Source organism: Neoarius graeffei, chromosome 9 (genome assembly GCF_027579695.1).
Source record: "Neoarius graeffei isolate fNeoGra1 chromosome 9, fNeoGra1.pri, whole genome shotgun sequence".
NCBI lineage: Eukaryota > Metazoa > Chordata > Actinopteri > Siluriformes > Ariidae > Neoarius > Neoarius graeffei.
In genome coordinates, this window is record NC_083577.1 from 69508393 (window position 1) to 69530952 (window position 22560).

General features: G+C 41.8%; 1 protein-coding gene across 2 annotated transcripts in view; it reads right to left on the reverse strand.

Annotated features, from left to right (window-relative positions):
- The window catches only part of fer1l6 (fer-1 like family member 6), a 49976-nt gene that overhangs the window by 26580 nt on the left and 836 nt on the right, over positions 1 to 22560 (reverse strand). For both annotated transcript variants that reach the window (XM_060930166.1, XM_060930165.1), the window contains exons 2-19: positions 12655 to 12740; positions 12448 to 12565; positions 10836 to 10890; positions 10588 to 10719; positions 10421 to 10483; positions 10253 to 10331; positions 10009 to 10165; positions 7781 to 7967; positions 7410 to 7602; positions 6995 to 7323; positions 6780 to 6888; positions 6499 to 6679; positions 6302 to 6422; positions 6122 to 6222; positions 898 to 988; positions 673 to 792; positions 427 to 579; positions 62 to 242 (exon numbers count right to left, since the gene is read on the reverse strand). In XM_060930166.1, coding sequence (XP_060786149.1) covers positions 62 to 242; positions 427 to 579; positions 673 to 792; positions 898 to 988; positions 6122 to 6222; positions 6302 to 6422; positions 6499 to 6679; positions 6780 to 6888; positions 6995 to 7323; positions 7410 to 7602; positions 7781 to 7967; positions 10009 to 10165; positions 10253 to 10331; positions 10421 to 10483; positions 10588 to 10719; positions 10836 to 10890; positions 12448 to 12565; positions 12655 to 12740 — 2456 coding nt within the window. The remainder of the gene's footprint in view (positions 1 to 61; positions 243 to 426; positions 580 to 672; positions 793 to 897; positions 989 to 6121; positions 6223 to 6301; positions 6423 to 6498; positions 6680 to 6779; positions 6889 to 6994; positions 7324 to 7409; positions 7603 to 7780; positions 7968 to 10008; positions 10166 to 10252; positions 10332 to 10420; positions 10484 to 10587; positions 10720 to 10835; positions 10891 to 12447; positions 12566 to 12654; positions 12741 to 22560) is intronic.

The following is a 22560-nucleotide window of genomic DNA, read 5'->3' on the forward strand; positions in this document are numbered from 1 at the left end:
GTATTGTCACAAAACAATAAAAAAGACTGCTCTAAATGATCATTTTAAAACCGTCTGATACCTTGATAGAATAAACTCTCAGGAAGAGAGCCTCTACCCTCCTCTGATGATAAACTCTGTGGCTTAAAGCCTTCTGGGAGATTTTCCAGCGCATGGGACATCTCTCCGCAGTTGCCCAGCCACAAGTACACATCCACTTTAGCCTGCAGTGTCCAGCCAACTGCTCCACGCTTGGATGGGGGCTGAGAAAGGAATTATCAGACATTAAAGCTGGATCAGAAACGCTGGTAGGAAATAAAATTTTTAACTGAAAACAAGCTTTCAGATAAGGACAATAATTTAATTGCATTTTGGAAAATATCCCAACTTTTCTGGAAATGGGGTTTGTGTGTGTGATATATATATAAAAGAATGGCATGGCATTACCTTAAGGAACAAAGTTTTGATCTTGCCACAGTCTCTCCCTTTTTCCACCAGTTTATTGGAGTAAAGCAGGTGGCGTGCAGGGATGCGGGCATATGCTACACGTTTATTATTACTGAGCATCCACACAAATACATCTGGCAGGGTGTGCTGCGGCTGAGAGCAACATGAGATGGAGCACAGTGTTATTAAAAATGGGAAACTAAAATAAATGGAAATGGAAAGACAAGAATAAAACAGTGTCTAGACCTCTTCCACCAGGAATCTGAGTCGATGAATGAGTTTCTGTGCCTCTCTCAGCATCTTTTTGACCGTTAAAACTTTTCTCTTTGGTTCAGTGATGGTTCCAGCTACTCCTATCATGCTCTCCTAATGAAAAGAGAGTGACAGATTCAAATACTCACAACTGATTAAGAGATTTCACAAAGAGAAGTGGAGATCAAACTGCCTGCAGTGTTGCTTGTTACCCCTCACCAGTTCTTGTTTGCATAATATGAGCCTCTTCTTATCCAACATTGTCAGATGGGTTCCTTTCACCCTCTTTTCAGCAAAACTGATAAACTCTCTAAAGATGCAAAAGAGCAGTACAGTCATAAAGCATGAGCAGATATTAATAATATGATCAAATAAAGTGAAGGTGGATCTTCACCATATAATTAACCATGTAGTTAAAGATGCAGATGGACAATTCATATATGGGCCTGGCCAGGCCCAGCCCGAATGAGCAACACGGAACCACTCTCTTATGGACCCACCACCTGCAGGAGGTGCCGTAAGGGTCCGGTGCATTGTGGATCGGGTGGCAGCCAAAGGCGGAGGCCCTGGCGTACTGATTCCCGGCTGACAAAACTGGCTTTTGGGACATGGAATGTCACCTCTCTGGTGGGGAAGGAGCCTGAGCTTGTGCGTGAGGTTGAGAGGTACTGACTAGATATAGTTGGACTCACCTCAACACATAGCTTGGGCTCTGGAACCAATTTCCTGGAAGGGGGTTGGACTCTCTTCCATGCTGGAGTTGCCAAGGTTGAGCGGAGCCAGGCAGGGGTGGGGCTATTGGTATCCCCCCAGTTTGGCGCGCTAACATTGGAGTTCTCCCCAGTAAACGAGAGGGTCGTTTCCCTGTGCCTTCGGGTCGGGGAAGGGTCTCTGACTGTCATTTGAGCTTATGTGCCAAATGGTAGTTCAGAGTACCTGGCCTTCTTACAGTCCTTGAGTGGGGTACTAGATAGTGCACCATGAGGGGACTCCATTGTTTTACTGGGGGACTTCAATGCTCACGTGGGCAATGACGGTGAGACCTGGAGGGGTGTGAATGGGAGGAACAGCCTGCCTGATCTGAACCTGAGTGGTGTGCTGTTGCTGGACTTCTGTGCCATGCACGGTTTGGTCATATCAAACACCATGTTCAAGCATAAGGGTGCCCATAAGTGCACATGACACAAGGACACCGTAGGCCGTAGATTGATGATTGACTTTGTAGTTGTTTCATCTGATCTATGACCGTATGTCTTGGACACTCAGGTGAAGAGAGGAGCAGAGCTGTCAACTAATCACTACCTGGTGGCGAGCTAGATCAGATAGTGGGGGAGGAGGCCGGACAGACCTGGTAGGCCCAAACATGTGGTGGAGGCTCCTGTCCGTTGGCTCTTCAACTGCCACCTCCGGCAGAGCTTCAACTGCATACCGAGAGAGGATAGGGACATTGAGTCCGAATGGACCATGTTCCGTACCTCCATTGCTGAGGCGGCCATGCAGAGCTGTGGCTGCAAGGTTGTTGGTTCCTGTCATGGCGGTAATCCCCAAACCCGGTGGTGGACACCTGCGGTGAGGGGAGCTGTCAAGCTGAAGAAGGAGTCCTATCAGGCTTGGCTAGCCTGTGGGTCTCCAGAGGCAGCTGACAGATACTGACGGGCCAAGTGGAATGCGGCTCTGGTGGTCACTGAAGCAAAAACTCTGGTGTGGGAGGAGTTCGGTGAGGCTATGGAAAGTGACTTTCAGTCAGCCTCAAAGAGTTTCTGGCAAACTGTTTGGGTCAGGAAGGGAAAGCAGTGCTCTGTCTCCCTACTGTTTACAGTGGGGATGGAGTGCTGTTGACCTCAACTGGGGACATCGTCGGGTGGTGGAAGGAATACTTCAAGGATCTCCTCAATCTCACCTTCATGTTGTCCAAGGAGGACACAGAGTCTGAGGTTGCTTGGAAGGACTCACCCCATCACAGGGGCTGAGGTTGCCAAGGTGGTAAAAAGCTCCTCGGTGGCCGGGCTCCGGGGGTGGATGAGATTTGTCCTGAGTTCTTGAAGGTGCTGGATGTTGTTTGGCTGTCTTGGCTGACATGCCTCTTCAACATTGCATGGAGGTCGGGAATAGTGCCTCTGGATTGGCAGACTGGGGTGGTGGTACCCCTTTTTTAAAAAGGGGGACCAGAGAGTTTGTTCCAACTATAGGGGGATCACACTTCTCAGCCTCCCCGGGAAAGCCTATGCTGGGGTGCTGGAGAGGAGAGTTTGGTCGATAGTCAAACCTCGGATTCAGGAGGAACAATGTGGTTTTTGTCTTGGTCGTGGAACACTGGACCAGCTCTTTACCCTTGCAAGGGTACTGGAGGGTGCATGGGAGTTTGCCCAACTGGTCTACATGTGTTTTGTGGACCTAGAGAAGGCTTACGACCATGTCCCTTGTGGTGCCCTGTGGGGGGTGCTTCGGGAGTATGGGGTTCAGGGCCCACTACTGCGGGCTATTCGGGCCCTGTATGACCAGAGTAGGAGTTTGGTTCGCATTGCCAGCAGTAAGTTGGATTCGTTCCTGGTGCATGTGAGACTCCACCAGGGCTGCCCTTTGTCACCAGTTCTGTTCATAACTTTTATGGACAGAATTTCTAGGCGCAGCCAAGGGGTGGAAGGTGTCTGGTTTGGTGGCATCAGGATCGCATCTCTGCTTTTTGCGGATGATGTGGTCCTGTTGGCTTCATCAATCTGTGACCTACAGCATGCGCTGGGATGGTTTGCAACCAAGTGTGAAGCGGCTGGGATGAGGATCAGCACCTCCAAGTCCATGGCCATGACACTCAGCCAGAAACTGGTGGAATGCCTACTTTGGGTCAGGGGGGAGTTGCTACCTCAAGTGGAGGAGTTTAAGTATCTCGGGGTCTTGTTCATGAGTGAGAATAGGGGGGGCAGGAGTTGGACAGATGGATCAGGGCAGCGTCAGCAGTGATGCGGAAGCTAAATCGGTCTGTTGTGGTAAAGAGAGAGCTGAGCCAAAAGGCAAAACTTTCAATTTTTTACTGGCCATCTATGTTCCCACACTCACCTATGGTCATGAGCTGTGGGTAGTGACCAAAAGAATGAGATCGCAGATACAAGCGGTGGAAATGAGTTTTCTCCGCAGGGTGGCTGGGCTCTCCCTTAGAGACAGGGTGAGAAGCTTGGTCATTCAGGAGAGACTAAGAGTAGAACCGCTGCTCCTCCACATCGGAAGGAGTCAGTTGAGGTGGTTCGGGCACCTTGTTAGGATGCCCCCTGGACGCCTCCCAGGGGAGGTTCTCTGGGCATGCCCCACCGGGAGGAGACCCCGGGGCAGACCCAGGACATGCTGGAGAGATTACATTTCTTGGCTGGCCTGGAAACGCCTCGGTATTCCCCCGGAAGAGCTGGTGGAGGTGGCCAGGGAGAGGGAAGTCTGGACTACTCTGCTTAGGCTGCTACCCCCGTGACCCAGACGCGGATAAGCAGCAGAAAATGGATGGATATACAGTGTATATATATATATGTGTGTGTGTGTGTGTGTGTGTGTGTGTGTGTGTATATATATATCCCATATATATCCATCCGGGACATGAAGAACCAAAACCATGACATAATATGTACTTATTGACTGAGTGGGAGGGCCGGATGGGAAAATATTTGGCTCAAGGTCATACTGTATGAACCGAGCTCAACAAGGTCCATACAAATGACCAAGATCCAAACATTTTCCCGTCTGGCCCGACCTAACTCAGTCAGTAAGCATTTTATCATATGACCTTCGAACATACAGGATGTTTTTCTTACTGTTGTTGTTGTCAAGGTAACATTGAAGACTTCGTGAAATGAAAGACAAAGTGTCAGGTTCATAGTCTAAATTTCCTTTTTTTCTTTGCTTGTATGTAGAAACTACATAGCAAGTTGTTTAGCTTCTTAGAGGGGATGACTTGTCTCTTTCCTCATTAATTTCAGCAAGAAACCTTTTGAAAACGTTCATGCCGTACTTATATCTTTTACAGTATTTTATTGTTGTCTTTGTATACACAAGTGATTTTCTTTGCTCAAAAGTACCTTTCTTTCATTTTCAACAATTTCAGCTTGTTCAATTAGGTCTGTGCCTGATAAATCATCTGGATAATAAAATTCACTTTCACTGTGCTCAGCTGTGTCAGTCATTTTTTAAAGTAACAATTCAAAGCAAAATGAGAATGGTGGAAGTGAGGGAAACAGGTCTGGGGCTGCACATGGCTTTTTCTGGACTGGATTCAAAAATCCATATCTGCCCAGTCACATGACTTTTCCCAATGTTTATGAAGAGCGCAGGTCCATATGGGTCATATGATAATTCTCTATATTTCACTCATGAGAAAATCAAACTTTATCTTCCTGTGTTGAAAAACTCGCATTATTCATACGAAATACATTGTGGATCCGAGTGACACATTTAACAGTCGTTTCACGAAATCGAGTCCTGAAGCGCCGAGTTGGTTATAAGCCATGTACGATGAAATTGAGTGGAATACCTGTTTTCTTATGTCCACATTCACTGGATTTTGAGAAACAGAGCATTTGTATTTTTTGCAAATTTGATAAATAAAAACTTTATACAAAACGTCTGACCAAATCATTTCCGCTTAGAATGTAAACAGACCAGTGAAATGACAGTAGCAATTTGTGAAAAATGCTATCATAATAATTCTTGAAAAATAAAAAAAATACTTTTACCTTCAAATACCTTTATTCCATATTTTGTTGCTTTTTTGTATTTTGGGGGGTTTGTTTTCGAGGAGAGTTTTTATTTCGTCCTCGGCTGGTTCAGCAACACTCTCCGCCATTTTGTTTTTCTTTACTCACGGTATATGAGCTGATAGCCTAATAGTAGAGTAGCCAGTCAGACCATGCAATTGCTCATGTGCCCAGTGAATGTGAATAGAATAATTTCCAATACCTTCACTCGTGAGGATATTGATGACGTCACTTCCAATGTTTTCCCGCTGGCTAGATGCGCATAGTCAAAATGGCAAACCGGTTCAAAATTAAAATTCTTTTGATTAACTTGCGTAATTTTTCTGTGGATGTGTCCATATAATATAAAGAATATTACACAATGTTGCAAAGATATGAAGTTTATCTTCTCGTGTTGAAAAATATTTCACCACTTGAAGATAAACTTCATATTTTCACACCACCATGCAATATCCCCTGTCTCTATGTGTGTGTGTGTGTGTGTGTGTGTGTGTGTGATATAAATATATGAAAAGTGTACGGTAGGCCAATAATGTCCAAATGCAAATGGTTTTCTGGGTTGTCATGCTTGGAGGATAGTGTTAACATGGTGAAGCTATAGTTGTGTTGTGAAAGAGGTTATTGCCATTTCGTAGCAGCATTTCATGGCTGCCACTGGACCATTATTATATTACATTTGCTATAGAGGGAGAAATAAAGTTTTTCTTTACCTGGCATCCTTACAAAATTCTTGTAAAACAGCATGCATAGTAGGCTCTGCATATGGATCCACCAGCTTGTCCAGTTCTGCCACTTTGGCTACTCCCTCTTCCTAGTTTTGACATAGTTTATTGCTTAAGATCATATCAAGTTCACTTGGTGCAACTCTGAACAACTGTATGCTAACTTACAAACATGATGGCTATCCTGTCCAGCATGTTAGAATGGTGGAGGCGGTATGTCCGATTCTCCCAGGAGCTCCACACATGGACACATGGTTTCTTATGTGAGATGCGTAAATGGAAGTAGTTTCTGCACAGACAAGATAATAAACCTGTAGTGAAATGCATTAAAAGATTGGCATAAAAATGAAGAACAGTGAGTCTACCTGGTTCCACTTCCAATAAGAGGCTTCTCTGGAGGAGTGGTGGATTTGCATGGCTTTGATGATTGACCTTCTAGAAGAGGAGTAGTCATGGCAGCTTCTTGGCTTAAAGGATCAGGACCTTTCTCTCCTTTTTTCTTGGAAGTTGGCAGAGCAGCACCATCAATAAAATTGCCAAAGTTTCCTGGACAACCAAAGTTGTATAAATAACAATTTGCACATGATCATGACCAAAGTGAAATAACAGTCATCATTATTATTATTATTGTTGTTGCTGTTGTTACCAATAGTGAATTCAAAACTGATAAGTTTGTCACCAATCCTCCTGTCAATCAGAGAAGCTTCAAACACAGAACCAAACAGCAGGAAGTCCTCTTTGTCCTCATTATTGATCTACACAATTAAACAAACACACTGACACAAACATCTGCTTCATCTATGGACATAAACCTGAGCCTGGACAGAATAATTGACAGAACGTTTATGATAAGCTCTTCACCATTTCAGGTGGCTCCACAGGCAGTACCATGGCTCCCATAGTCTTGCTTTTGTCCTCTTCTCCACCTGCCCCCCCTGATGCAGCTTTGGGGTCCTTCGTTGCTGCTTTCCCACCCTTAGCATCTTTAAAAGGCATCTTCACAGAGAGAAGAGATTTTGACTCTGCCCCTCCAGACAGGATCTCCACAGTTAGCTGAATGTAAATCCTTCCTCGAAAGGACACCCCTTCGCCTATTCCCTCATTCATGTCCTGACTATCATCCACAAGTGTGGAGTTACGGACTGACCCATAGATGTTGACCCAGGCTGGACCAAATGTGGGGAGGAACCCTAAATAACAAAGAGAAATACCACTGCAAGGCCATTGCAAAGCTTCACACACAAATAGTCTTGATTATATTATCAAAATAATATACCATTATCTCCATCCTGGTCATTAGAGATTCTGCGCAGATCAATATAGTGAGTCCCAATGGCTACATCATTCATGCTACCCTCATCCAGTACCTGGATCTTGAGCCTCTGACATAAAGGAGGAAACATCTCTTTAAATACCACCTGCTCATTCCATACAGGGTCTGCTGTACTCTTCTGTGTGGAGGTCCGGCCCTGTTGGAAGGATTTTGAGCAAAGGTGAGCATCTAGCCAAAATAAACTAAATAGTTCTGTGAAACCAATTGCTTGTGCTACATAAATGGCACTGTTGTTCCTTGTGAACTCAGAAAAGTGTAAATGTGTTGTTTCGTTTCTCTAACAGTGATTATTAATCCTTCTTAAAAAGGCTTACCACCTGTCCAAAGAACGATACCACCACATATGGATCGATAAGAGCTGTGTTGTCACTAACAAAGGCCTTGGTCACATTAGCCATGATGCTAGAATTCATTCTGGGAAGACCTTCTGCTTTGTACACTTTCACATAATAGCAAGCCCATGGGCGCAGAGATGGGAAACCTTCTGGCAACAGTGGGTTCCTGGACAAAACAGGATTTTTTTTTTTTATTGTAGCGGGTCAACTCTTTGGTATTGTTTGTATTAAAGTAAATAGAGTGCAAGTTGTTCTTCTAAACTGTCTCAATTTGGAAAGCAGAACATTGATGGAGTTGTAAGCTTACTGAACATGAGCTTGTATGATACAGGTAATTATATAGTGTCTTGCAAAAGTATTCATCCCCCTTTGTGTTTGTCCTGTTTTGTCGCATTACAAGCTGGAATTAAAATGAATTTGAGGATGGGTTCCCTTTTGAGTCTGGTTCCTCTCGAGGTTTCTTCCTCATGTCATCTGAGGGAGTTTTTCCTTGCCACCAGCGCCACAGGCTTGTTCATTGGGGATAAATTAAGGATAAAATTAGCTCATGTTTAAAGCCTTTAATTTTCTGTAAAGCTGCTTTGTGACAATGTCTACTGTTAAAAGTGCTATACAAATAAACTTGACTTGATTTTTTGGGGGGTTAGCACCATTTGATTTACACAACATGCCTAAAACTTTAAAGGTGTAAATTGCTGTTTTATTGTGACACAAACAATAATTAAGATGAAAAAACAGAAATCTGGAGTGTGCATAGTTATTCACCCCCCAAAGTCAATATTTTGTAGAATCACCTTTTGCTGCAATTACAGCTGCAAGTCTCTTGGTGTTTGTCTCTATTAGCTTAGCACATCTAGCCACTGGGATTTTTGCCCATTCCTCAAGGCAAAACTGCTCCAACTCCTTCAAGTTAGATGGGTTGCGTTGGTGTACAGCAATCTTCAAGTTATGCCACAGATTCTCAGATGGATTGAGCTTTGATTAAGCCATTCCAAGACATTTAAATGTTTCCCTTTAAACCACTCCAGTGTAGCTTTAGCAGTGTATTTAGGGTCATTATCCTGCTGGAATGTGAACCTTCGTCCCAGTCTCAAACCTCTGGCTGACTCAAACAGGTTTTCCTCCAGAATTGCCCTGTATTTAGTGCCATCCATCTTTCCTTTCCTAACCAGCTTTCCTGTCCCTGTAGATGAAAAATATCCCCATAGCATGATGCTGCCACCACCATGCTTCACTGTAGGAATGGTGTTTTCAGGGTATTGGGTTTGCGCCACACATTGCATTTACCATGATGGCCAAAAAGATCAATTTTAGTCTCATTTGATCATAAAATCTTCTTCCATATATTTGGGGAGTCTGCCCCATGCTGTTGGGCAAACTCCAAATGTGATTTCTTAATCAATGACTTTTTTCTGGCCACTCTTCCATAAAGCCCCACTCTGTGGAGTGTACGGCTTAAAGTGGTCCTATGGACAGATACTCCCATCTCCACTGTGGATCTTTGCAGCTCCTTCAGTGTTATCTTTGCTGTCTTTGTTGCATCTCTGATTAATGCCCTCCTTGCCCGGTCTGTGAGTTTTGGTGGGCGGCCTTCTCTTGTCAGGTTTGTAGTGGTGCTATATTCTTTCTATTTTGCTATAATGGATTTAATGATGCTCCCTGGGATATTCAAAGTTTGGGATATTTTTTATAACCCAACCCTGATCCATACTTCTCCACAACTTTGTCTCTGACCTGTTTGGAGGCTCCTTGGTTTTCATGTTGCTTGCTTACTAGTGTAGCAGAGTCAGGGTCTTTCCAGAACAGGTTGATTTATACAGACATCATGTGACAGATCATGTGACACTTTGATTGCACACAGGTGGATCTTAATCAACTAATTATGTGACTGATGAAGTGAATTGGTTGGACCAGCTCTAATTTAGTGGTTTCATATGAAAGGGGGTGAATACCTATGCACACTCCAGATTTGTTTTTTCATCTTAATTACTATTTGTGTCACAATTAAAAAACAGTTTGCACTTTTAAAGTGGTAGGCATGTTGTGTAAATCAAATGGTGCTAACTCCACAAAAATCCATTTTAATTCCAGCTTGTAATGCGACAAAACAGGACAAACACCAAGGGGGATGAATACTTTTGGAAGACACTGTAGATAATCTCTTCCACTGATTACTCATGCTCTAAACAAATAAAATGATAAGTTACTTTTCTATTTGTTCTTCGCCGTCACAAAACTTCTGAGAACGGGCCAACACGTCTCCTTTCCCTGACACACAGATGTCGCACTTCAAATGACCTTTGACCTCTGTGTTGACGCATGTGGGATCCATAAGAGCTGCCCATTTATTGGTAAACTGATGACCTGGAACAGACAAGACAGGAGTTATGAACTGGAGAACAAAGGAAAATAGAAAAATGTGTCATGTACGGTAAATAAGGGGGCACTCACCAGGTTGATTATAGACAGTTCCAACATCAATCTTAAACACCCCCACACAAATGCTCTTCATGATCTTTGAATGTATTACCTTTTGGAATGAAAAAGACCATATTATATTTTCTAAATCTCATCTACTTGACACTGGAATATTTTTTTCTTATCTATTCATATACTTACTGATAGTTTAATGACTTTGTCAAAAAAGATCTCTTGATGTGCAAAGAAGTCAAAAACAAAATACTGTTGGAGGAAAAATGGTAATGTTTTATTTTACTTATGATACAAAAAACACTAAAATTCAGATCTGGAAACGATAAGTTAATGGTAAGGTTAGTGGAAGTCACCTCATTGTAAAAGGGTGCGTTGGTGCCTTCTTTTGCTGATGTCTGTTTCTTTTCATCTCCAATTTCAATCACCACACTGGGGTCAATGTTCTCACCCACGAGCTGTCTGGCCTCTGTGATGTTGACTGAGATCTTTGGGGATTGGTCACAAAATTTGCATTACTTTAATAAATCTTCATTTGATAGTGAATTAAAAAAAACTAGAAAGTAATTCAATGTTTAAATATAGATAAAGTTCATTCATTTACCTGAAAACTCTGTGGTTTGCTTTCACTTTCCAAAATCTTTGCTACAAGCTTGGATCTATTAAGACAAAGAAAATCACAGACAACAAATATACAAATATTATACTTGGTCCTTTATTTATTGAGGAAAATGATCCAATATTACATATCTGTGAGGGGCAAAAGTATGTGAACCTTGGCTTTCAGTATCTGGTGTGACCCCCTTGTGCAGCAATAACTGCAACTAAACATTTGCGGTAACTGTTGATCAGTCCTGCACACCAGCTTGGAGGAATTTTAGCCCATTCCTCCGTACAGAACAGCTTCAACTCTGGGATGTTGGTGGGTTTCCTCACATGAACTGCTCGCTTCAGGTCCTTCCACAACATTTCCATTGGATTAAGGTCAGGACTTTGACTTGGCCATTCCAAAACATTAACTTTATTCTTCTTTAACCATTCTTTGGTAGAACGACTTGTGTGCTTAGGGTCGTTGTCTTGCTGCATGACCCACCTTCTCTTGAGATTCAGTTCATGGACAAATGTCCTGACATTTTCCTTTAGAATTCGCTGGTATAATTCAGAATTCATTGTTCCATCAATGATGGCAAGCTGTCCTGGCCCAGATGCAGCAAAACAGGCCCAAACCATGATACTACCACCACCATGTTTCACAGATGGGATAAGGTTCTTATGCTGGAATGCAGTGTTTTCCTTTCTCCAAACATAACGCTTCTCATTTAAACCAAAAAGTTCTATTTTGGTCTCATCTGTCCACAAAACATTTTTCCAATAGCCTTCTGACTTGTCCATGTGATCTTTAGCAAACTGCAGATGAGCAGCAGTGTTCTTTTTGGAGAGCAGTGGCTTTCTCCTTGCAACCCTGTCATGCACACCATTGTTGTTCAGTGTTCTCCTGATGGTGGACTCATGAACATTAACATTAGCCAATGTGAGAGAGGCCTTCAGTTGCTTAGAAATTACCCTAGGGTTCTTTGTAACCTTGCTCACTATTACACGCCTTGCTCTTGGAGTGATCTTTGTTAGTTGACCACTCCTGGGGAGGGTAACAATGGTCTTGAATTTCCTCCATTTGTACACAATCTGTCTGACTGTGGATTGGTGGAGTCCAAACTCTTTAGAGATGGTTTTGTAACCTTTTCCAGCTTGATGAGCATCAACAATGCTTTTTCTGAGGTCCTCAGAAATCTCCTTTGTTCGTGCCATGATACACTTCCACAAACATGTGTTGTGAAGATCAGACTTTGATAGAGCCCTGTTCTATAAATAAAACAGGGTGCCCACTCACACCTGATTGTCATCCCATTGATTGAAAACACCTGACTCTAATTTCTCCTTCAAATTAACTGCTAATCCTAGAGGTTCACATACTTTTGCCACTCACAGGTATGTAATATTGGATCATTTTCCTCAATAAATAAATGATCAAGTATAATATTTCAGTCTCATTTGTTTAACTGGGTTCTCTTTATCTACTTTTAGGACTTGTGTGAAAATCTGATGATGTTTTAGGTCATATTTATGCAGAAATATAGAAAATTCTAAAGTGTTCACAAACTTTCAAGCACCACTGTAAACCACATATGAAATTAAGCAAATAAGGAAAAACCATGCACCTCTTAGTATTGATAACTTCTCGGAAAGATAAATGGGGGTTTGAGGGGCCAGGCTCACTGCCACATTCAGGGACTTGAAGTTCTGTATCTTCAGCAGCACTTTTAATCTCAGACTCATCTAGAAAGATTAAGATATGTTTAATCAGGTTAATCCCCATAAATAGTTCTGCATCTTCCCATGATTTTGTGCATCTGTGGAGGCCATACCTTGAGCACCTTTGTTTGCAAAGACGAGAGCTTTGTCAGCTTTCTTTTTCTTCTTCTTCTTCACTTTTAATCCAAAGACATTTTTGCTGAAAAGCATGAAAGAGTATTGACATATTTAATAGCAAAAACATACTTGTATACAATGATAGTGTAAAATGTCAACAAACAAAGCAAACATCCCCATCCCATCCCATTATCTCTAGCCGCTTTATCCTGTTCTACAGGGTCGCAGGCAAGCTGGAGTCTATCCCAGCTGACTACGGGCAAACATATTTATTTAAAAATATTTTATATATGAGGACATAAGTGTTTTACTGGGAAATACACCACTTGTATTTTCCATATAAGCTACATCCAGAACATGTAGAACCGAGTCACGTGGGATCGACGAGAAAGATGGCTGCGTAGTTTGAGTTGTCCTAAACCCCATCGAAATTAATCCAAAATAATCCGTCATTTCTCCGCAATTTTTGAAGTATTTTGATAACTCAGTATTCAGTATTAACCTTTCAGTCTGTATGGCACCTTACATGCGAAAGAATATGTCCTCAACGTTGAAATATTTTAAGCCCACACGAGGGAAGGGGGCAGCTGCTACAGAAAGTGATGGAGCTAGCCCGACGCGGGATTCCACACAGAAAGCTAACTTGGAAAGCATCCTTGCCGAAGTGAGTAAAGTGAGCTCAACGCTCCAAAAAGTGGCGACTGATGTATCAACGATTAAAGGGACTATTGAGGAATTGAAAAATGCAGTGAAAGCCACAGAGGAACGACTAACTGAGGCGGAAGGGCGAATCTCCGACGTAGAGGACCCTACACAGCAATTGCTGCATAGCCGCGAACAGCAGGGCAAGCGCATAGAGGACCTGTGGAGTCGGGTGGAGGATTTGGAAAATTGAAGCCGCCGCAATAACGTTAGACTCCTGGGTTTAAAAGAGGGCATTGAAGGTGACAACTTGATCAAATGCGTTGGAAAAATGCTGTCAGAGGGCCTGGGCATAAACATTGATGACAAGGAATTCGAAATTGAAAGGGCACACCGCTCTCCTGGTTCTCCTCCCAATGAAGATCAGCCTCCGAGACTGGTGATGGTGAGATTTTTACGTTCTACCGGGAGAGATAAAGTCTTAAAAGCTGCGAGAGAGAGCGGAGGTGCGGGATGGAGTGGATGCAGTATCTCACTGTTTCCAGACATGACGAAAGCGCTGGCCGAGAGGAGGAAAACTTTCGCGACGGCAAAGCAGTTACTGCATGACAAGAATGTGAAGTTTCGTCTGATATTTCCTGCAACGCTCAAGTTTACGTGGAAGGGGAAGAACAGAAAGTTTGACGTGGCAACTGAAGCGGTGAAATTCATCGAGCAGCAAATCACTTCACTACCATAAACTGTGACACATCCACCAAGCTAGGAGACTGAGAGGTATGATGGGGCTGGATGGCTTATACAGGTAGCTGTCTGTGAAGCCGAGTAGGCGTCTTGGACATTCCACGACCTAAGTAAGGTTTTGTTTATGTTATGGACAATGTTTTACTGAGAGGAGATTTTTCTGTTTTGTTTTTTCTTCCCTTTGGTGTGAAGGGAAGTTTTTGGTTGACCAGTTTGGTCTTGTTGATTAGGGTTAAAAAGGAAAATGCAGATTTTCTATTAATGCTCAGTGGTACAAAAGACATAACTTATGTTTTTCAATTAGGATGGTCAGATAACAAGGGACAATATGCATACCAATATTTTCTTTTAATTCTGTTTTGCAATATGAATGGCTAATAGCGCTTATGTCAAGGTAGTTTCCTGGAATATTAATGGTTGTGGGAACCCAGTGAAGAGGAAAAAGGTACTTCTATATCTTAAACACAAACAAGCCGATATAGCATTCATTCAAGAAACCCATCTATTGGATGAGGAAGCTAAAAAATTTAAGAGAGATTGGGTTGGTCATGTTTACTACAGTTCTTTTTCCAGCAAACGTAATGGAGTTCTTATTTTGGTCCATAAGAGATTGAACTTTTCTATGTTGAAGGAGTACAAGGATGATAATGGTAGAATTATATGTATAGAAGCCAACATAAATGGGGGGGAAATAACACTGTGTAATATTTATGCGCCTAACAAGGAGGATCCATCTTTCTTTCATGGACTGAATAGTATATTAGGAAATGCCCAGGGACAAATCATTTTGGCCGGAGATTTTAATCAGGTTTTAGATGGGATATTGGATAAGAGTAGATATTCAGGCGTCTCAACACCGAAGGATAGAGCGACTATTCACATGCTGATGGAAGACATTGGTCTGGTAGATGTCTGGCGTTTGGTCAATCCTAGAAATCAGGAATATACATTTTATTCCAACTGCCACAAATCGTATTCAAGAATTGATTATTTTTTGATCTCCCAGAGTTTAGTTAATGATATCGTTGATAGCTCTATTAATGCTATATCCTTATCAGACCACGCGCCTGTTGAGTTGTGTGTAAATATACATTCGGACAGGCTTCAGCGAAGCAGGTGGAGAATGAACACATCTCTATTACAGGATAAGGTGTTTTCTGCAAAACTAGCAGCGGATTTATCCTCATTTTTTGAAATTAATATGGGCAGTACAGAGAGCGTGGCTATGGTTTGGGAGGCATCCAAAGCATACGTCAGGGGTAAATTGATTGCTAAATCATCAAAAAGGAAAAAAGAGCAAAATGATAGTATTAAAAAGTTAGAAGCTGAACTAAATTCTATGGAAAAAGATTTGGCCAGACATTATTCTGAAAGTTTATTTAAAAACATTTGCAAATGTAAGTTTCAAATTCATGACATTTTCAATAAAAAAGCAGAATATGCTATGTTCAGACTTAAAACAAGATTTTATGAATCAGGGGAAAAGACTGGCAGACTTTTGGCTAGGCAACTAAAGGAACAGAACTCTGCCTATAATTCCAGCAATAAGAGCAGGAGGGGCTCTTATAACATCTTCTAAAGGTATTAATGATGTCTTTAGAGACTTCTATGATTTATAGATCACCTGGTGCTATAAATGAGTTATCAGCCAGAGATTTTTTTCTCAAACATAAATCTTCCAACCCTGTCTACTGATCAGGTGACTCTTCTGGATGCATCAATAACCCAAGAAGAAGTTAAAACTGCCATTTTGTCCATGAATACAGGGAAATCACCGGGCCCTGATGGGTTTCCTGTGGAGTATTATAAGGAATATATTAATATAATTACTCCAATATTGACAATTGTGTTTGAGGAAGCATTTCGAAGTGGCTCACTTCCACCGTCTTTTAATGAAGGTCTGATATCTCTGATACCTAAAAAGGGGAAGGATCATACAGATCCTACGAATTTTAGACCAATCAGCCTCATCAATGTAGATAGAAAAATATTGGCGAAGGTGCTGGCCCTAAGACTTGAAACCATTTTACCACATGTTGATCAAGTAGGCTTTATAAAAGGAAGGTCTTCTACTGATAATTTGAGAAGGCTTATGCATTTAATATGGTTGAATGCTTCTAGCACAATGCCGGTGGCAGCAGTCTCACTAGATGCAAGGGCGGCCTTCGACAGGGTCGAGTGGGGGTTCCTGCACTCTGCCCTGCTAAGGTTTGGCTTTGGCTCTGGTTTTGCAAAATGGGTCAAAATAATATACAATCAACCCAAAGCTTCAGTTTTGACAAATGGTCTTATTTCATCTCCTTTTGATCTTTCTAGAGGAACGCGACAGGGATGCCCCTTGTCGCCTCTTTTGTTCACAATTGCACTGGAACCCCTAGCAGTGACTATAAGAATGAATCCTGCCATTAAGGGAGTAGAGGGTGGTGGAACCGAGCACAAGCTAATGCTTTACGCTGATGATATTCTTTTCCTTACTAGTGGTCCTCATAACTCTTTGCCTGCATTAATGAACACCATTGATATTAGGGGTGGGCAAAATTATCGATACGGCGATATATCGCAATACTTTGTCTTCCGATTCAATATCGATACTCAAAATTTGAATATCGATATTTTTTCAAATAATAAATCATGTTTCAGACGGGTTGTAAATCCAGTACGACTTCCGCACCTCCGCTCCGCAAGGTGTCGCTGTGCTGCTACCTCACTGCAAGGCACTCTTCGTCTTCTCTTTTTTTCCCGGTGGTTGCAGTGAGGAAAAAAAAACAAGCAAGCATGGCTGTTAATGTAAACCTAGAGACGCTGCCGAACTTTAAGGCAACTGTTTGGAGGCACTTTGGATTCCAAAGGAAAGGAGAAAAAAAACAGTGAGCTGGACAAAGAGTACGCACTCTGCAAAACCTGTTTCGCTCCAATTAGTTATTCAGGTAACACAACAAACTTGCGAACTTACTTAGCACGACACCACCCCGACATATTAGCTCAGCCAGAGCCACCGAAACCCGACCCGAAGCAAACTACACTGGACAGCGCCAAAGTCCTCCCATCTACTTCAGTGATGTGTGACTTACTGTAACTGTGAACTTAATTTTGTCATTTAAGGCCAAAGGCAAGAAGCTGCACTTTATCTTGCATTTTCAATTTTAGTGTGTGTGAGACACTGCATTTTATTTTGAGTATTTACTCAAAGTTCAGAAGAAACATGATTCACTGAGGTTTCAGTTCAGTTTCAGTGTGTGGACACTGACCCACACTGCACTTTGTTTCATAATTGTGCTCAGGGAGACTAAGATGCACACTGCACTTTTCAATGTGTTCCAGACAGTGTGTTGTTCCTGCAAATATGTTGTAACTTGCGCTTGTATAGTTACAATAAAATGGCATGGATAATTAGAATTACATTGTTTTGACTCAGTTTGTCCCATGAATTATCACTATCATCTGATGTACATACAACTCGGATTTTAAGATGCATAATGCGTTTACATTTTTCAGTGAACTATGTAGAATATCGCAATATATCGCAGTATCGTATCGTGACTCAAGTATCGTGATGCATATCGTATCGTGAGGTCCTTGGCAATACCCACCCCTAATTGATATATACTCTACATTGTCTGGTTACCAAATTTATTGGACCAAATCAGAGGGGATGCCCATATCTAAGCATTGTCACCCACACATGCTAACACAGTATAATTTCAGATGGATTCCTAAAGGCATGATTTATCTGGGTATAAAATTAACGTCTGAGATAGGTGAGATGGCGACACTAAATTTTGAGCCTCTTCTTCAAAACATTAAAACAAGCCTGGGAAAATGGGGAAAGTTAAATTTGAGTCTTTGGGGGAAGATAAATGTCATTAAAATGGTAATAGCGCCACAATTTAACTATATATCTATGATGTTACCCCTGTGTAAGCCTGATCACATTTTTAAACAATACGAAACCATAATCAGAGACTTTCTATGGGCGGGAAGAAAACCCAGATTTAAATGGAGTAAAATGTGTGCACCCAAGGAGAAGGGGGGACTTGGTCTTCCTGATGTTAGGCTGTATAGTTTGGCATTTGAAATGGCTAAGATAACCTATCACTGGAGGGGAAATGGGTCTGAATTAGTGTGGGCTAATATAGAGACAAACTTGGTGGCACCATTTCATCCAATGCATGCCCTATCCCAATGTTTAAAAGATAAAGATATAAATCCAGTTATTAAGCATTCTCAAGAGGTTTGGGCAAAGGTTCACAAATTGCACAAGCTCTCCCACTACAAAAAACTGTATGCTTCACTTTGGCTCAACCCAGAAGTGAAGATTGGGAAGCAGAAGGTTTTTTGGAAAAGATGGCTGGAGAAGGGTATATGCACTGTAAAAGATCTTTACAAAGAAGGGACATTTATGTCATTCAACGACCTTGTTCAACAGTACCAGTTGTTGGAAAACGGTGATTTCTGGAAATATTTACAAATTAGACACTGTGTAATTAAAAGGTTTGAGTCACAGAATCTAACCAACCTGATTGTTGACTATCTAGAAAACCCTCTAAATTGCAAGGCATCAACATTTTATCAAAACTCAGTGTCTTTAACTAGTGGCATATGTGACCACTTGAGAATAATTTGGCAGAGAGACCTTAACTGTGAAATTAGTGAGGATACATGGAGTCAAATCATAGCACAAAATGGCAGATATGTCAAAGATGCCAGAGGGAAGTTTATCCAATATAAAGTTCTACACCGCTATTATTGGACTCCCTGTAGGCTTTTTAAGGTAGGGCTCACAAACAATAATTTATGTTGGAAGTGTACAAAAGAGGTGGGAACTTTTTTGCATGTCATATGGGAATGCCCCATGGTTAAGCCATTTTGGCACAGTGTGCTGAAATATCTGGAGGCATGGGCAGGAGTGACCCTGCCAGTATCCCTGCGTTTATATCTTTTGGGAGATAAAACAGAAACCCCAACATTAAAGGAGAAGGAGAGCTTCCTGAAGTATAAAAAAGCTCTTAGTGCTGCGAGATCAACATATCTCTCCTCCCTAATAGAAGATAACAAAAATAATCCTAGATTCCTATTTAATACTGTAGCAAAATTAACCAGGAATAAGTCCACTATCAACACATGCACACCTGCAGTATGTAGTAGCAACGACTTCATGAATTTTTTTAATGACAAAATTGAGAATATCCGACAAAAAATTCAAACTACTAATTTAAGGTTAGACAATGAAAGCGACCTTGTAGTTAACAATATAACTGTATCAGATCATCAGTTAGAATGTTTTACTCCCCTAAAAGAAACTGAATTACTCTCATTAATCTCTACATCAAAAGCCTCAACTTGCGTACTAGATCCCTTACCGACACATCTATTCAAACAGATAATGCCTGGAGTAATTGAACCGCTTCTAAAAATAATAAATTCTTCTCTTATGATTGGCTATGTACCCAAATCCTTTAAACTAGCAGTTATCAAACCCCTGATTAAAAAACCTGACCTTGATCCCTGTCAGCTGTCCAATTATCGGCCAATATCAAACCTCCCCTTTATCTCCAAGATCCTTGAAAAAGCTGTGGCACAGCAGTTATGCTCATATTTACATAGGAATAACATCCATGAAATGTATCAGTCAGGATTTAGACCTCATCATAGCACAGAGACAGCTCTGGTTAAAGTAGTAAACGACCTACTGTTGGCGTCTGATCAGGGCTGTGTCTCGCTACTTGTGTTGCTTGACCTTAGTGCAGCATTTGATACCATTGATCATTCCATTCTTCTGGATAGACTAGAAAATGTTGTGGGAGTTAAGGGAATGGCCCTCTCCTGGCTCAGGTCTTATCTAACTGATCGTTATCAGTATGTCGATATAAATGGTGATATTTCTAGACGTACCGAGGTAAAGTTTGGTGTTCCACAAGGTTCTGTCTTGGGTCCACTGCTTTTTTCTCTATATATGTTACCTTTGGGCGATATTATTCGTAAACATTGTATTAGTTTCCACTGTTATGCTGATGACACACAGTTGTATGTCTCTGCAAAACCTGATGAGAGACACCAGCTTAATAAAATTGAGGAATGTGTTAAGGACATTAGACACTGGATGCTTATAAATTTCCTTCTGCTTAACTCTGACAAGACTGAAGTACTTGTGCTAGGACCACATAAAGCTAGAAGTAAGTTTTCTGATTACACAGTAACTCTGGATGGCCTTTCTGTTTCTTCACGTGCAACAGTAAAAGACCTCGGAGTGATTATTGACCCCAGTCTTTCATTCGAAACTCACATTGATAACATCACCCGGATAGCTTTCTTTCATCTCAGAAATATTGCAAAGATAAGAAATTTAATGTCATTGCATGATGCAGAAAAACTAGTCCATGCTTTCGTTACCTCCAGGTTGGATTATTGTAATGCCTTACTGTCTGGATGTTCCAATAAGTGCATAAACAAGCTCCAGTTAGTTCAAAATGCCGCAGCAAGAGTCCTTACTAGAACTAGAAAATATGACCACATCACGCCTGTCTTATCCACACTGCATTGGCTCCCAATCAAATTTCGTATTGATTATAAAATACTACTATTGACCTTTAAAGCACTAAATGGTCTCGCACCACAGTACCTGAGTGAACTTCTGCTCCTCTATGACCCGCCACGCCTACTTAGATCAAAAGGTGCAGGCTATCTGCTGGTACCTCGTATAGTGAAGGCTACATCAGGGGGCAGAGCCTTTTCTTACAAAGCCCCACTGTTATGGAACAGCCTTCCAAGTAATGTTCGGGAATCAGACACAGTCTCAGCATTTAAGTCTAGGCTGAAAACATATCTGTTTAGTCAAGCCTTTTGTTAATGGTGTTTATGAGGTAAAGGAGTAGATCTGGAGGGTCCTCAGACATAGAGTGTTTTGGTAAACTGGGATGTATGGATGCTGTCAGTCCCCACTCGCTTGCTCACTCGAGTTTGTTGACGGTGCAGTGGCTGGCTGCTTTATGTCCCGGGGCTCCCTCATGCCTGTGTTACCTTCTGGCTCTCTCCTTTTAGTTATGCTGTCATAGTTAGTTGCCGGAGTCCCTGCTTGTACTCGGTGCAATATGTATACTGTTCCTACTTATTCAGGTGACATTGGGCATACCTAACCACCTGTGTTTTCTTTCTCTTCCCCCCCCCCCCCCCCACCCCAAATCTGTCCCTCTGAGTTACATGGAGTCAACAGGAAATCTTTTGGTGGAGACGGTGGGGACCTCGACTGGCTATCGTAGCCTGCAGGGAATCGGCCGTCAGACGTTCTGTCGCATGTCCCAGACCCGGTGAAATGTAACTGAATTGTCTTGGCCAGGCCTAAGGGTCCCATCTGCATCTCATCATTGCTGAGGAGTGTGCTCCCATCACCCAATCAAGCATCCAGCCAGAGCAGGTCATGATATATTTTTTACCATATTAACATGCCATTGTGCGTCATGCCTGATGTAAAGACTCTCGTCTCTGCGAGCCTACCACACAGATTTAATACTTGTCATTTTTAGGGCATACCTAACATCGTGTTTTCTTTCTCTCCCCCCCCATCTGTCCCTCTGAGTTACATGTTGATCCTGGGATTGAGATGCTGGCCTCTTCTGCCCCTCGGACCTGCTTGATCCATCCTGGTGCCCTGTGTCTGGTCGGAGTTTTATCGCCCCACTCCTGTGAAGGACAGCCCCATGAGGACAGTTGAGGGTTATACCTGTTAAAACTGTTAATATTATAGTCAGGCTGTCTGTTGTTGCCCAAATGAGGATGGGTTCCCTTTTGAGTCTGGTTCCTCTCGAGGTTTCTTCCTCATGTCGTCTGAGGGAGTTTTTCCTTGCCACCGTCGCCACAGGCTTGCTCATTGGGGATAGATTAGGGATAAAATTAGCTCATGTTTTAAGTCGTTCAAATTCTGTAAAGCTGCTTTGCGACAATGTTTATTGTTAAAAGCGCTGTACAAATAAACTTGACTTGACTTGACTTGACTTAAACAGAAAGGCATACTCGGTTTTGATGGTGGGAATAACCTCATGCCTTAGAATCATATTAAGGTATTGGAAATCAACCACATGTCCTAAACTCCAAGAGTGGAAAAACTTAATGAGTGAGACCACCTCCTATGAGGTTATGTTAGCAAGGATAAGGAGTAAAGGTCCTGTGGAACTGGGGCTTTGGGATTTTTTCATGGAACATCTTACTTCTAACTAGTGCCATGACTGTGAAGCCTGATTTAAGAAATATTATTTTATTTATTTTACTGTATTATTGGTACTTGAACAATGTTGTGGATATTCCCTTTTTATTTTATGTATTTATTTATTATATTTTATTTTTGGACAGGGGCTACCTAAGCCTTAGAAAATGTGTCCTTGTAATGCTGGCCTTTCTCTCTTTGTTTTCTATATGATGTACCACTGAAAGCTGTTATTGAGTGTGTTTAAATAAAAATTTGAATTACAAAAAAAAGAACATGTAGAACCAAAACTGTGACATAAATCTCTATATGATGTCACTTG